Genomic DNA, 16,025 nt, shown 5'->3' on the forward strand with positions numbered 1-16,025 from the left:
TAGCCCATCCTGTCACTGCGGGCAAAAAGGAGAGACAGCCGCTAGGATTTCAAATCCCCGGACAGGTACAGCGGCGATACGAGCGATCAGTGTGGGTGATCGCCAGACTACAGGTTAGCGGGACCAGGGGGGATGGGACAGGGTCCAGTGTATGTTCACCTTACAGATTTTCTGTAAAGGTGAACTTACACTTTAAGGATTTGTGACACACTATGTCAGACAGTACATCTACAGCAGAAATCCCAGTGGCTGCAGCAATGTAAGATAAAGATTCTGGAGGCAAAGGCATAGTACTACACTTACAACAATCATATTTGCAGGTTGGCCCATTAAAGTTGAGGAAAAGGCTTGGGTTCAATTAACTCACCACAATCAGTTAAACAATGTAAGTCCATTGTTATGCGTACATTTTTTTTAGAATCTGTGTGTCTGTAGCTTTTATTCATTATATGGCATTGCAGTCAAGTGACTGCAATGGCGCTCAGTTTATACAGCTAGGGTGACTGGTGGGTGTGTCTCCTTCCTCCTGTCACAGCACTCTCATGAATGAGGATGCCTGTGCATCCTCATTCATGAGAAAATATATGACATCATAGACAGGGCTAGGAGGAAAAGGGTCTGGGCAGGGCCGGGCAGGGCCGGGCAGGTTGGGGCTTAGTGGAATTCCACTAGCATAGCTGCACAGAACTCTTCCCCAGATAATGCAGATGAGAAGGGCACATCTGACAGAGCCTTTGGGAGACTTCAAGGAGTGAGATGACTCAAGTAAATACATGCTATCAACATCAGGTCCTCTAGGAGGGAAACTGCAGGTCACCCCTGGAACAGTTAGTGGATTGTCAGCTATAAAGACCTGATGCAGTGGGACTGCTACCTTTGTGCCTGGGATTGGACATGTAAACAAGAACGACTAATGCCCCGTACACGCGGTCGGATTTTCCGACGGAAAATGTGTGATAGGACCTTGTTGTCGGAAATTCCGACCGTGTGTGGGCTCCATCACACATTTTCCATCGGAATTTCCGACACACAAAGTTTGAGAGCTTGCTATAAAATTTTCCGACGACAAAATCCGTTGTCGGAAATTCCGATCGTGTGTACACAAATCCGACGCACAAAGTGCCACGCATGCTCAGAATAAATTAAGAGACGAAAGCTATTGGCTACTGCCCCGTGTATAGTCCCGACGTACATGTTTTATGTCACCGCGTTTAGAACGATCAGATTTTCAGACAACTTTGTGTGACCGTGTGTATGCAAGACAAGTTTGAGCCAACATCCGTCAGAAAAAATCCATGGATTTTGTTGTCGGAATGTCCGATCAATTTCCGACCGTGTGTACAGGGCATAAGAGAAAACACTAGGTAAAAATCTTAGTTTATTCACAACTAACTACTTAAGGAGAAGAGGTTAAAAGCCAGAAGCAAATAGGTAACTGTAGCTGGCAGCAATGACCAACTGAGGTGACAAAGTTTATCTTTTGCAGATAGGAGCAATGGCAAGAAGCTACCACATGTTGAAGGAAAAAAGGCAGAAACACAGAGGGGAGTGAGTGCACTACACAGAACAATGTAGCATGTTATAGCTCATTATATTAACCCTTTCCAGCATACAAAAACAATCAGCACAGGGTTTCCATGATGTCCCTATACCTTCCCTTCGTGTGTTTCCGCCAAGTGATGCACTTTCCTCTCACAACCCAGGAACTTGCTGCTTTGATCTTAACCCAAACTGGGGGTTTGGGCAAAGACAATTTTGAAAGGTTTATACTCTGGCATTTGATTAGGCTCTTTCTTTTTTTCTCCTTGATTGTTATAATGTGGATTGATACCACAAATGATTTTGATAGGGTCGGTTCACACATGGGCAACACGACTTTAGCGCGACTTTGTACCGCGACTTCAACGCGGCTTCAGCGCGACTTTAGCGCGACTTCAGCGCGACTTCGGCAAATTACGAGGCGACTTGAAGTCGCCTCCATGACAGGCGACTTCGCCTGTGGCCAATCACCTCTCTGGGAGGGAGGGGGGGAGGGAGGGGTTTTCTCTGCAAAGTCGCTTGACTTTACAGAGAGATCCGACTTGCAGGCGACTTACATTGAGTTGAATGGGTACAAGTCGCCTACAAGTCGGATAGAAGTAGTACAGGAGTCTTTTCTGAAGTCGGAGCGACTTCAGTAGTGTCAATTAAGACGCTCCCATTGCCTACCATGTTAACCTAAATGCAAAGCGACTTGGGGCGACTTGGGGCGACTTGAGGGCGTACAAGTCGGATCCCAAGTCGCCCCAGTGTGAACCGACCCCAATACCTTTAAAAAAAATAAATAAATAAAAAGTACGGAAAAGATAGTACTCGCAAGAAATAAATATGTGGGGTAAAAAATGGATTCCCTTCCCCTTATTGAAAAGCTAGTATCATACAATTAGGTCATAGGGCTATGACTAATGCTTTTGCTATAGACAAGAACATACAAAAAAAAAAAAAAAATACAGTGACTCTTGTTTATTTACTACATGCAGATGAGTCTGCATTAATGCTAAACAGTACACTGATCTGCAAAATACTTAAAAAACTATACATTATGTAAACAAAACATAAATAAGACAATGCTCTTTATACATATGGTTTAGTTAAGAATGTTAAAAGGTAAAGAATATATACAAGTTTATATTTCGCCTAAAATGTTCAGAACGCATAAATATTCATGAAAAAAATTGGTTTTCTTTACAAATGTAAAAAGACAAATACTGTTCTAGACAAACTCCAAGACGTATTGTGCAAATAGCTAGACTATCAATTTTAAACTATAAAATGGTACTGGCTGTTGAAAATGAACCTTCTAGTTCATGGAAAAGAAATTGAACTTTAAAACAAAAATTTTAGGTTAACCATTTAAATTCTTCATGAACAACATAGGAAACAACCAACAATACATTGTCAGTTCAGTAAAGTAAGTGCTACATAGCTTACTGTTTTCCCCATATTTAAGTCTGCTTTACGTTGCTACAGTGTACGGCTTATCAGTTGTTAAGGACTGATGCCTAAAACTATCAGTATCTTCCCTCTTGCTCTCCGACACGGCAGATGCAGGCAAGAGATTGTTAGGGGGGCTTGCAATGTTCAACATAACTGCCTCCGTCAATGGTGTACCTTTGGAAAATGGCGCCATGTTGGTTTGTTGTGGATAACTTCCCCTTTGTATACAAGGATCAAGAAGTGGTTGAAGTGCAGTTGTTGATGGGGTTTTGTTAACTGAAGACAGAGAGCATGGAGAGAAATCACCAGATGTTATATTTACAATCTGAGATGCAGGCTGGATATTATGTAGAGACCTGGACAAATCAGGTGCAGCAGTGCACGGATATGTTTGTACTGGGTACCGTGGTGGTGATATGTTTTGTTTTAAAGCAGGTTGTGGTGCTGTAGTACTAACAAGAGGAGAACCATGACACACTTGTGTGCTACCATATAAAGGAAGTCCTTGCTTAGCATTAGTTGACAGGAGCAGCACGTGACTGCCAGCTCCTAGACCTTGTGGAGGTACAATAAATCGTGTACCATTAATTGTGATTTGAGTTCCAGGAGCAAGTGGTGTGCTAGTGTTAATAACCAGTTTATGTGCTGAAGGTTCATTCATCTGTGGCCTAACTTGATTTAGAGTAGATGCAGGCAATGTTGGCAAGGTCTGCGAAGAAGTATGCCAAGGCCCAGTTTTACATAATGTGGGTAGCAAAGATGACATTGTGGCTGAAGGGTTGGTCACATTTGTTGACACTACTTTATGAATGCTTTGAGATATGGAGTTGTTAATTTCCCTTTGCTCTCTCAATGTTGGCTGATATGTAGATACAATAGGATTTGCGCCTGAGCCTGAAATTGTCCCAGGCAAAGTTGATGATACCAGCCGCTGCAATGATGATGATGCATGCTTTGTCATTGGATTAGTTGACAGCAGAACAGATGATGAAAGATGCCCAGTTTTCACAGTTGAAATGGCAACAGTACTCCCTAAACTTGTTGTAGGTAATCTGCCAGACACAGATGATAAAGTCTTTAAGAAGTCATTCCCTTTTCCTTCAGTGGCACTATACTGGACTGTATTGGCAGGTGCTACTACAGCACATGCCGCTGAACACTTTGTAGAAGCTACAGTATAATCACAAGTAATATTTGAACTTGTTACTTGTTCATTGTATGCTTTTGAAAAAGTAGACGGCGTTATCACAGCAGAGTCTTTCCGAGTGCCTGCATCTCCTTTTCCCAATGGATTCTGCAAAATGTTAATTGGTAGAATATTTTTCATGCCAGCAGTATTATTAACAATAGTCTGCCCTATGGTTAGACCAATCTTTACATCTTTAACTTGAGAAACAATAGGTGGGGAGCTCATTTTTATTTGTGACCCCATGGTGGAAGGAATTAGGAAAACCTGCTGCTGTTCAGGAGGCCTGATATATGTTTTACCAATATTAGTATTAATAGCTTGCTTTGAGGCAGCTGATGTTATGTTTGCACTTGATGAACTGGCTGGAAGTTGGGTATTAATAAAAACAAACTTTTTTGATGGTACCTGTGCCAATGTAGGCGAAGCAACAATTCCCACATTTTGTGAAGTACCAGGTGGATGTATTGAAGGTGCTGTAAGTAACATGACTTGATGTATGGAAGAGCCACTCACAAAATCACTCTTTGATGGAGTAGTACTGTCAGGCTGTACCACAGAAACACTGGCTGTCTTGGTTTCAGCTTGCTTTAAATCTGTTCCAGCCTTCCTATTGACACTACAGTCCTGCCCAGTACTATAGCAGGAAATAGGAGTTACAGTCCCTGCTGCTGTATTAATAACGGAATTTGTAGAAGGACAAGTGCTTGCTTGTGAAACAATTGGAAGAAAGTTAGATTGCACAGGGTTACCAACAGTCTGATTAGTTACCCTAGGAGCAGGATGCTGCACTTGTGCCCAGTTAGTGTTTGATTCTGTCACCTGGTTTATACCAACAGATGCTGATGAGAACACTGGTTGGGTTTGTGATGTAGTTACAGAAGTGAAAGTAGAAGATGCTGAAGGTTTAGTTCTTGACACCAGAAATGACTGCAGTTGTGGTGTAAAAGTGAATATAGGACTTGGAGATATAACAGAAGGTCCCTGATCTTGGCTTGATTGTACTTTTACAACACCAGTGTTACCACCACGCGTCCTCACAAGAATTGACTGAGAATCTCTAATGCATACAGTTCTTAATTCTTGCTTTGCTTCAGATATTTCCCTTTGAGGTGCTGGAGACGAGTTTGTCATTTGCACAGGAGGATTACCTGTGCTTGATGTAACACGTCCAAAGTCAGACTTAATATGTAAGGACTGGTTGTAATTGGATGATACCACCGTTGCTAGAAAATCTGGAGCTCTGTTTTTATATGTTTCACATGTTGACATTGATGTGCTGTTTGCAAATGTGGATACTTGTGGCTGGGAAACTGGAAGAGTAGCAAAATTAGTGGAACTTAAATCACTCTGCCTTAAAGCTAATGGCGATGTCCTAGAACCAGTGTGGCCTGTGGTGGAACTGGACAACGGCACTTTAAGAGCACAGTGCTGATGAGCTACCTCACATTCACTAGGCTGGTTTACTTGGGGTGTTCGGTCATCTTTTTGCTGTATAAAAAGATTTTTAGGTAGAACCAGGACTTGCTGCATGAGCCTATCTCCAGTTTTAGCATCTACCACAGGCTGCATCTGAATCTTCACAGAAGAATTCTGAAGATCAACTGGGACACACTGGCCATCTGGGAGCTTATAAATCATCTGCAAGGGAGCTTTAAAAGAAGTCTGGCAAGACAAGGGAGATTTAACAGGGTTTGGGGCTGTAGGTGAAGATGGTGTACTTTCAGAACAAGGCACAGTATTGCTAATAGTGTGGGTTGGCTGATTCATTAAGGTCATATTCTTTGCCAGCAAAGTTTCAGTCAGTTTCGGTCCTTTATATACATTAAATGGTGAATTACCAAGAGCTTCTCTGCTCATTTCTAGAACTCCTGCATCCGTTTTCTGAAGATCACTGGCAACACTGTTGTTTGCAGGTGTTTCTTCTTCTGTGGAAGTAGAAGAGATCTCAGGGGTGCTTAATTTGATTTTCTTTTGTGCTAACATGCCTTCAGCTTCAGCATCTACTAATCTAAGCTGACGCCTACTACTACTCCTTGTTTGGGATTTTGACAGATATTTTGAAATATGTTCCTTCTTAGGGCTCTTGCCTTTCCCACAGATGTCTGTCTCAGCATGCTCTAATTTATCTGTAACACAGAAAATAAAAAAATATTATGTTATAATGCTGTTTAAACATATTCCATTGGCCCAACTGGTTTCATTGAGCACAACATAAGAACCATAATCACTTTTTCATACATAAACCCAATTCCTGTATACTGAAAAATTAGATATTGCAAGGTGAGGCAGTGAAAATGTCACGTTTGTAAACAATTCATTTTACATATTAAGCAGCCTACAGTATCCACTGTTCCTTGGGAGACACTTGGCTTCTTTCTAGAGTAAATATAGACACAGCTTACATAGTGCCATTCCTTAAAGTATTTTCATGTGTTAGTTATGATTTTTATTATATAATCCTGATTTATTTGCTGTATTTTGTGTAGACTTACGAAAGGTGTAGTACACTGTATATTATTGGGATAATTAGCCTAGTGCAATAGATAGGTTCTTGATTATGCAGAGACTGCATTTTGGTTTACTAACCATATGTCTTAAACTGCTCTGTATGCTAGTACTGTTCAGGATTACAATGCTGCAGTCCATTTTACTGTATTTCTTTTCCCTATTTTTTCTTGTGTTCGTTTTTTTTTTTTTTTTTTTTTTGTGTTTTTCTTTTTTGTATGCAAGTTTTTTGTAAAACCTAAAAAAATTTCAATAAAAACAAATTTGATCAAAAAAAAAAAAAAAAAGTATTTTCAATAATAATCATTACCCCATATCTGCCAGATGCAAACTTTCACTATTCAACTATAATTTTTCAGTGTATGTTTGAGGAAATGCTGGCAGTTCTTTATAATGCTTTGATAAATGAGATTATTGTAAATGTAAAGCTTAAAAAAACAAACAAAACAAAACCATGATATACTTACCTGCTCTGAGCCATGGTATAGCACAGAGCGGCCCCAAAACTCCTCTTCTTGGTTGTCCCACTGGCGCTGTCAGCTCCTCCTCTTGTTGGTGCGCCCCAATAGCAAACCACTTCCTATGGGGGCCAACCTGCAGGCTTGATCCCGAGCGTGCTCACGCCTGCTTCCATAGACGGCACTATCTGCTCACAGAATTTGATTTACAGCAGCAAGAGCCAACGGCTTCCGTTGCTTCCTCTATTAGCAGAGAGAGCCACTGCAGACGGGCACAGGTAAGTTTAAGGGGGTTGAGGGTGCAATACAAATACAGGGAAATGTTTTACATTATTGCACACAATACATTAAGACAAAAAAATGCCCAGCCTTCACAATTACTTGAAATGCCTTCATTGTCTGTAAATAGCTGCTTTTATACATCACATCTTGGAACTTTCTCTTGTCAAGGTGTGTTCCTTGTCTATTCTGTGTTTACAGTTTTTACGGCAAAAACCAAGGTTAAACATTTGCTGAAAGGGGGAATATGCTTTACAGTGATTCGTTTATCAAAAATCTTACATCATATATTTACATCAGTGCTATATTACTAGAGGAACTTTCGCTAAGACCTGAAATGCATAGAACTAAAAAAAGGAGAGATATAGATAGAGAGTATATATACATACATACATACATACAGTATCTCACAAAAGTGAGTAAACCCCTCACATTTTTGTAAATATTTTATTATATCTTTTCATGTGACAACACTGAAGAAATTACACTTTGCTACAATGTAAAGTAGTCAGTGTACAGCTTGTATAACAGTGTAAATTTGCTGTCCCCAAAAAATAACTCAACACACAGCCATTAATATCTAAACCGCTTGCATCAAAAGTGAGTACACCCTTAAGTGAAAATGTCCAAATTGGGCCCAAAGTGTCAATATTTTGTGTGGCCACCATTATTTTCCAGCACTGCCTTAACCCTCTTGGGCATGGAGTTCACCAGAGCTTCACAGGTTGCCACTGGAGTCCTTTTCCATTCCTCCATGATGACATCACAGAGATGGTGGATGTTAGAGACCTTGCGCTCCTTCACCTTCCATTTGAGGATGCCCCACAGATGCTCAATAGGGTTTGGGTCTGGAGACATGCTTGGCCAGTCCATTACCTTTACCCTCAGCCTCTTTAGCAAGGCAGTGGTCATCTTGGATGTGTGTTTGGGGTAGTTATCATGTTGGATTACTGCCCTGCGGCCCAGTCTCCGAAGCAAGGGGATCATTGTTTGCTTCAGTATGTCACAGTACATGTTGGCATTCATGGTTCCCTCAATGAACTGTAGCTTCCCAGTGGTGGCAGCACTCATGCAGGCCCAGACCATGACACTCCCACCACCATGCTTGACTGTAGGCAGGACACACTTATCTTTGTACTCCTCACCTGGTTGCCGCCACACACACTTGACACCATCTGAACCAAATACGTTTATCTTGGTCTCATCAGACCACAGGACATGGTTCAGTAATCCATGTCCTTAGTCTGCTTGTCTTCAGCAAACTATTTGCGGGCTTTCTTGTGCATCATCTTTGGAAGAGGCTCCCTTCTGGGATGACAGCCATGCAGACCAATGTGATGTGGTGTGTTGTGTTTGGTCTGAGCACTGACAGGCTGACCCCCCACCCCTTCAACCTCTGCAGCAATGCTGGCAGCACTCATACGTCTATTTCCCAAAGACAACCTCTGAATATAACGTTGAGCATGTGCACTCAACTTCTTTGGTCGACCACGGGGAGGCCTGTTCTAAGTGGAGCCTGTTCTGTTAAACCGCTATATGGTCTTGGCCACCGTGCTGCAGCTCAGTTTCAGGGTCTTGGCAATCTTCTTATAGCCTAGGCCATCTTTATGTAGAGCAACAATTCTTTTTTTCAGATCCTCAGAGAGTTCTTTGCCATGAGGTGCCATGTTGAACTTCCAATGACCAGTATGAGAGAGTGAGAGCGAGAACACCAAATTTAACAATAGTGATATAGAAAAAATGCTCCTGCACACAAGTGGGTACCAGACAAATGACGTATAGCCACAGACCTTGCTGCCCTCAAGGATGGGGAATCCTAACAGACAATGAGAAAAAAGAGAGAAAGGGCACACCGGCCATGTGCATTATCCTTTGGATGTACATTTATTAAAAACATGATAAAAAGTAAGAACTTACAAACAGTTGTAGAAGCTCTCAAGGTGTGAACGGTCTTCAAATGACAGCATGCAGTAAAAGATCAGCAGAGCCCACCAGAGGTACAGAGGAACTCACAGCAATCACTGCTGATGCGTTTCGAGGGGAACATCCCCTCTTCCTCAGAGCACAGCAGTGAATCCTCCTTCAGCAGTCCCCTTATAAATATATGACCATATGCACCTTCAATCAATGAGGACAACTAATAGTGGCCCCTCCCTCTCACGCCCCCGGATCACGCATTTATTTACTGATTGACCCGTGGATCCGGGGGAGTGAGAGGGAGGGGCCACTATTAGTTGTCCTCATTGATTGAAGGTGCATATGGTCATATATTTATAAGGGGACTGCTGAAGGAGGATTCACTGTTGTGCTCTGAGGAAGAGGGGATGCTCCCCTTGAAACGCGTCAGTTAGCAGTGATTGAATTCCTCTGTATCTCTGGTGGGCTCCGCTGATTCTTTATTGCATGCTGTTATTTGAAGACCGTTCACACCTTGAGATCTTCTACAACTGTTTGTAAGTTCTTTCTTTTTATCATGTTTTTAATAAGTGTACATCCAAAGGATAATGCACATGGCCGGTGCGCCCTTTCTCTCTTTTTTTCTAACCAAATTTAACACACCTGCTCCCCATTCACACCTGAGATCTTGTAATAAAATGAGTCACATGACATTGGGGAGGGAAAATGGCTAATTGGGCCCAATTTGGACATTTTCACTAAGGGGTGTACTCACTTTTGTTGCCACCGGTTTAGACATTAATGGCTGTGTGTTGAGTTATTTTGAGGGGACAGCAAATTTACATTGTTATACAAGCTGTACACTCACTACTTTACATTGTAGCAAAGTGTAAATTCTTCAGTGTTGTCACATGAAGAGATATAATAAAATATTTACAAAAATGTGAGGGGTGTACTCACTTTTGTGAGATACTGTGTATATATATATATATATATATATATATATATATATATATATATATATATATATATATATATATACACACACACAAATGTGCATATATACACAAAGACGCACACACAAACACTACTTTGTGCAAAGAAGTTTTAGGCAGGTGTGAAAAAATGCTATAAATTAAAAAAATGCTTTCAGAAATAGAAGTGTTAATAGTTTACTTTTCTCAATGAACAAAATGGAAAGTAAGAGAAACGGAAGAGAAATCCAAATCGAATCAATATTTAGTGTGACCACCCTTTTCCTTCAGCATTAATTCTTCTAGGTATACTTGCACAGTTAGGTTGTTTTAAACATCTTGGAGAACTAACCACATCTTCTGTGGATGTAGGCTGCCTCAAATCCTTCTGTCTCTTCATGTAATCCCAGAAAGACTCAATGATTTTGAGATCAGGGCCAAACCATCACTTCAAGGACTCCTTGTTCTTCTTTACACTGAAGATAGTTCTTAAAGTGGTTGTTAAGCAACTTAGTGTTGTTGCTACTATTCTGCCTGTTATATTAAATGCTGTGCCTCACTGTATGTGTTTTATAAAAAATCTCCTGATAAATACCTTATTTTATAGCGCCGCTCATATGACTGGTCATCTCTCTCCTCTCCAGGTCTAACAGCAAAGTGGGCGTAGCCGAGAATCTCCCGCTGACATCAGCCGGGAGGAGGAGAGGAGAAGAGGAGAGAGACAGCCAGGCACTGGTACAAGCTGACAGGCAGGGAGGGGAGGGGAGAGAGCAGAAAGGAGACAGCGGATGACGGAGGCACGTAAACTGACCACGGTGTCAGAGATCAGCAGCCATGATAATCTGTGGTCATATTTACAAAGGGGAAAGCAGGCAGGATCAGCCAGGTATTTCAGGTGATACAGGGGGCCAAATTACACAGCACAAGCACTGTGCTGTATAACATGCTTTAAGGGAACAGAATCATTTTTTTTTTTGGGTAACAAACACTTTAATGACATTGGCTGCATGTTTGGGGTTGTTGTCCTGCCGCAGATTAAATTTGGGAACAATCACACTCCTCCCTGACGACATGGCATGATGGATAGGTATCTGCCTGTATTTCTCAGCACTGAGGACACCACTGAGCCTGACCAAATCTCCAACTCCATTTGCAGACATGCAGCCCCCAACTTGCAATGCTTCACTGTAGATGGGTGTACCTGGGTCCCCCTGTTTTCCGCCAGTTCTGTGCTGATGGCACTGCTTAACATCTTCTAATATCGAAGAGAAGTAAGCATGATGAGTATTTCATCTGCTGCATTTAGTTTTCTTGGCCGACCACTGCGTCTATGATTCCTAACATTGCCAGTCTCTTTGTGCTTCTTCAAAAGCACTTCAACAGAACATCTTGAAACCTAAATCTGCTCTGAAACCTTTGCCTGGGAGAGACCTTGCTGATGCAGTAAAACTACTACCTTGTGTCTTATTGCTATGCTCAGTCTTGCCATGGTGTATGACAGGTGACGTGAAACTGTCTTCCAATCGCACTGTAGCAGAGTTTGGTTGTTCCTCACCCAGTTTTAAGGCTCCTACACAGCTGTTTCTATTTCAATGAATGATTGTGTTTCAGCCCACATATGAAAGTGATGATCATTAGAACTTACTTGGTATAATTGGCTAATCATACACCTGAAACCTACAAATACCTGACTTTGTGCAAATGTACAAAGTGGGCAAGCTTAAGAATTGAGAATTGATGCTGGTTTGAAGCCAAAAATGGTAGTCATACCAAATATTAATTTGATTTAGATTTTTCGTCTGTTCGCTCACTTTGCATGTTGTAAATTGATATAAATAAACAATTAAAATGTATATTTTTTAAAGAATTCTTACTTTACAGCATTTCTTCACACTGCCTAAAACTTTTTCACAGTATTGTGTGTGTGTTGTGATCTGGGGTAGCTCTAGAATGACCACCAGCTAGTTTGGTAAAAGCAAACAGTTTCAGCCAAAGTCAATAAACAGTCCAAATCCTAGTACAGTGAAACCTTGGTTTGCGAGCATAATTTGTTCCAGAAGCATGTTTGTAATCCAAAGCACTCTTATATCAAAGCGAATTTCCCCATAGGAAATAATGGAAACTCAGATGATTAGTTCCACAACCATTTATTCATATAAAAATGATTATGGCAAAAAAAAAAAAAAAAACAGTATAAAGTGTACTGTAAACATAAAACAAATAAAACGGGACTTCAAAATAAAGTACTGTACAGTAGTAGGAATACTGTACTGTACCTCTGTGTTGCAAAAGTTTTAAGGTTAAAAAAAAAAGAATGTGCACAGTGACAATGTTAAGGAGTCTGGTGCCCACCTATTTAAAGCCACGGTGTATACTGTATGTAGAGTAAAGCTGCTGGTGTACACAGATCTGTATGTGGCCAGAGGTTGGTTCTCATCTATTTAAAGCCGCTCTGTATACAGTACTGTATGTTCAGTAAAGCTGCCGGTGTACAGTACAACGCTGTATGTGGCCACAGGTTCAGCTCAAAGAGCTTCCTACAGAACTCGAAAACTGTTGACATCACTTCCGGGTACGCCCACTCCTACTGGGAGTGTCTGAGTACCTCCAGGAAACCTTGGGAGCCACCATCTCCCGCAAATCTCTGGCCACATACAAAGCTGTACTGTATGCTGTACACCAGCGGCTTCACTGTACACATACACAGCAGTTTTACATGGATGAGCAGCAGACTCCTTCACATTGTGAGTGTAATTCTTTTTTTGACATTAAAAAAAAACCCAAAAAAAGCTCTTATATCAAGACAGCGCTCGCAGATCAATACAACTTTTTAAAAAAAAAGTTGCTCGTCTTTCAAAACGCTTGTGAACCACGTTACTCGTAAACCAAGGTTTCACTGTATCACAAACTAAACAGCAGGCTCACTGCTAACCTTCAGTCACATGCAGGGGTTAGGCTCCTCCATAGTAAGGGTGCCAGGCAAGCCACACAGGGGGGTTAGCAGCCATGTTTCAGCTTGTGTCTCTCTCTTCCACTCACTTCCCTGACACAGGTGCTGATTTCCCTCTGCTGCCTTTCAAACTTCCCTCATCTGGGACTTAACCCCCTTGGGACCAATGTCCGGGTAGTCAGGGTTTGGAGGCTGTTCCCACCTAAGTCTCTTTGAACCTCTGAAATCCCGGGTCCCTAATACAAATTTAGCAATCCAGAGAGTACTGGAAGTCAGTCCTCTCCAGCCAAACCTAATGCGGGACACCTCACCTCTCTAACTCACATGAGACTTACAGATTCCCTCAGTCCCCTGGACTCGCCTAGTTGTCCCAGTCTCCCAGACACACGTATCCGCCCCCAACTCTTAGCGCAAGGAACAAAGGAGTCTTCCACATAAAGGGCTATATCCAGAGTCGAGCACATCTGTCTCCAGACGGGATCAAACACCTGTCTTCAATCAGGAGTACACAACCTGCAACAATTCTCCACCAAGACCTGGACACATGACTGAAGGCTTGGTCCCACCCAACATACTTTGAAGCCTTCAAGCTCCAGGCCTGGATTCGGCCAGTGTGTTACAATGCGCAGCAACGCACATTTGTGTTGTGTTTTAGGCCTCATTCACATCATCACGAAGAAGCTTATTTGTGTACCTATGACTCAAAGGTGTTTGTGTACAGCTGTGGGCAGCAGCCGGTACAAATCAATGACAGGCTGACAGACACCGTGGCTGTACACATGTAATCGTACATCCGAACAGTAACAGTTACATGCACATAGGGATGTATGAGCAGCCCAATTTGCCGCCAGGGTGTGATATTACATGCATACAACCACAGAATCTGGAAGCGCCTGTCGTTGATTCATACAGGCTGCTTCCTGCCACTGTACACGAACACCTGTGACTTCTGGGATCAGAAATGCGCTCTGTGTGTGAATTAGGTCTTGGGGCTCATTCACACAGGCGCTGTGGCCTGTACAGCATGATGAGCAGTTTCTTTATATGGCTAGAGCCACTTAGAACTGCGTGCTGACAGCCTATGTTAATCTATGGGGAGGCAGCAGCCATTTCAAATAGCCGCAGGTCCTAATTTAACAGGTGTGTGAGTGCGGTTGCATGGCCCTGAATGCAGACAGAGTGCATTGGGTATTGTTTACCCGCACCTGCACACCTGTCAAACTAGGACCTGTGGCTGTACTCATACAACCTCTGTGTCCACATAGAGTAACAAAGACTGCCTTCACGCAGCTTCAGGTGGCTTCATCTGCATAAACAGATCACTCGGTCATGCAAGCATACTATAGTGTACGCCTATGCAAGGGCTGTATTTCCTCGCACAGGGATGCACAGGAGTTCCCTGCATCCTTATGCAGGCAGTCCCATTCATGTCAATTGGGATGCAGCAGCAGCTGCACAGACATAGCCACTTCTCCTAATCTGACAGTGATGACTAGATTGAGCTTATAGCAGAATGGAAAATGTAGCCCATGTAAGGCATACTGACCTGGCCAGGTGGAAACAGTTCTGTGCTGCCATATGACTTATGTCCACGGCAGTGAAAGGGTTAAAGCAGGGTATCATCAAGCACCACTATAATAATACTGTAGGTTAGGTTTGTAGAAGTGCCACTATAATAATACTGTAGGTTAGGTTTGTAGAAGTGGTGGCATAGCCCACAGAAAGAATCACTTTTATCCACTTGACCTTTGGAAGATTTTACCCCCTGAATTACCAGGCTATTTTTTTGCTATTCAGCACTGCACTACTGTTCAATGGATATAAAAAGTCTACACACCCCTGTTAAAATGTCAGATTTCTGTGATGTAAAAAAAAAAAAAAAAAAGAGAAAGATAAATCATTTCAAACTTTTTCCACCTTTAACGTAACCTATAAAAACTGTACAACTCAATTGAAATACAAACTAAAATCTTTTCAGGAGGGGGAGGTAAAAATAAAAAAAATAAAATAATGTGGTTGCAGCTACATCCCCAGTCCTTTTATAACTTCCGCTGACTGGATTACTCCGCCTCTCCGGTGCCACATTTGGCACCTTTCAGGTGGAAGCAGATACCTGTCAAATCCAGGTATCTGCTCCCACTTCCGGGGAAAGATCTCTGCACATTGTGCAGCAAACTATGCAATGTCCAGCCCCTCCTCCTAAAACCCCCCCCCCCCCCATGCCTTTTTGGATACACACAGGTCCCAGAAGACAGGAGGGAACATTCAGAAAGTGCGGCGCGACTTGGGCATGCGCAGTAGGAAACAGGCCAAGTTTCCCTTAGTAATGATGCTAGTGGCTGCCCCCGGAGCAGAGGGACGGGTCGGCTTCAGGTGTCGACATCTCAGGCTCCCAGGACAGGTAAGTGTCCTTATAGTAAAAGTCAGCAGCTGCAGTATTTGTAGCTGGTGACTTTAAAAATTTTTTTACCCAGGCGGAACTCCGCTTCAACCTCAAATAAAGTTCAACTGTTCTAGTAGGTCTTTCCTGACATCTTAGCCGCATCCTACAGTAAAAGCCATGGTCCGCAGAGAGCTTCCAAAGCATCAGAGGGATCTCATTGTTAAAAAGGTATCAGTCAGGAGAAATGTACCAAAGAATTTATAAGGCATTAGATATACCATGGAACACAGTGAAGACAGTCATCATAAAGTGGAGAAAACATGGCACAGAATCTCCCGTATTCTTCATATGTCTGGGCTATGGGGTAGAGTGGCAAGACGGAAGCCTTTTCTTACGCAGAAAAACATCCAAGCCA

At 42.3% G+C, this 16,025-nt stretch overlaps 1 protein-coding gene across 1 annotated transcript in view; it reads right to left on the reverse strand.

Annotated features, from left to right (window-relative positions):
• Positions 1-2,609: 2,609 nt before the first annotated feature.
• Positions 2,610-16,025, reverse strand: part of BRD10 (bromodomain containing 10) — a 73,875-nt gene continuing 60,459 nt past the window's right edge. Inside the window, exon 8 of the mRNA XM_073635186.1 lies at positions 2,610-6,291. Coding sequence (XP_073491287.1) covers positions 2,996-6,291 — 3,296 coding nt within the window. The 3' untranslated portion in view covers positions 2,610-2,995. The remainder of the gene's footprint in view (positions 6,292-16,025) is intronic.

This window comes from Aquarana catesbeiana, linkage group LG01, assembly GCF_042186555.1.
Source record: "Aquarana catesbeiana isolate 2022-GZ linkage group LG01, ASM4218655v1, whole genome shotgun sequence".
NCBI lineage: Eukaryota > Metazoa > Chordata > Amphibia > Anura > Ranidae > Aquarana > Aquarana catesbeiana.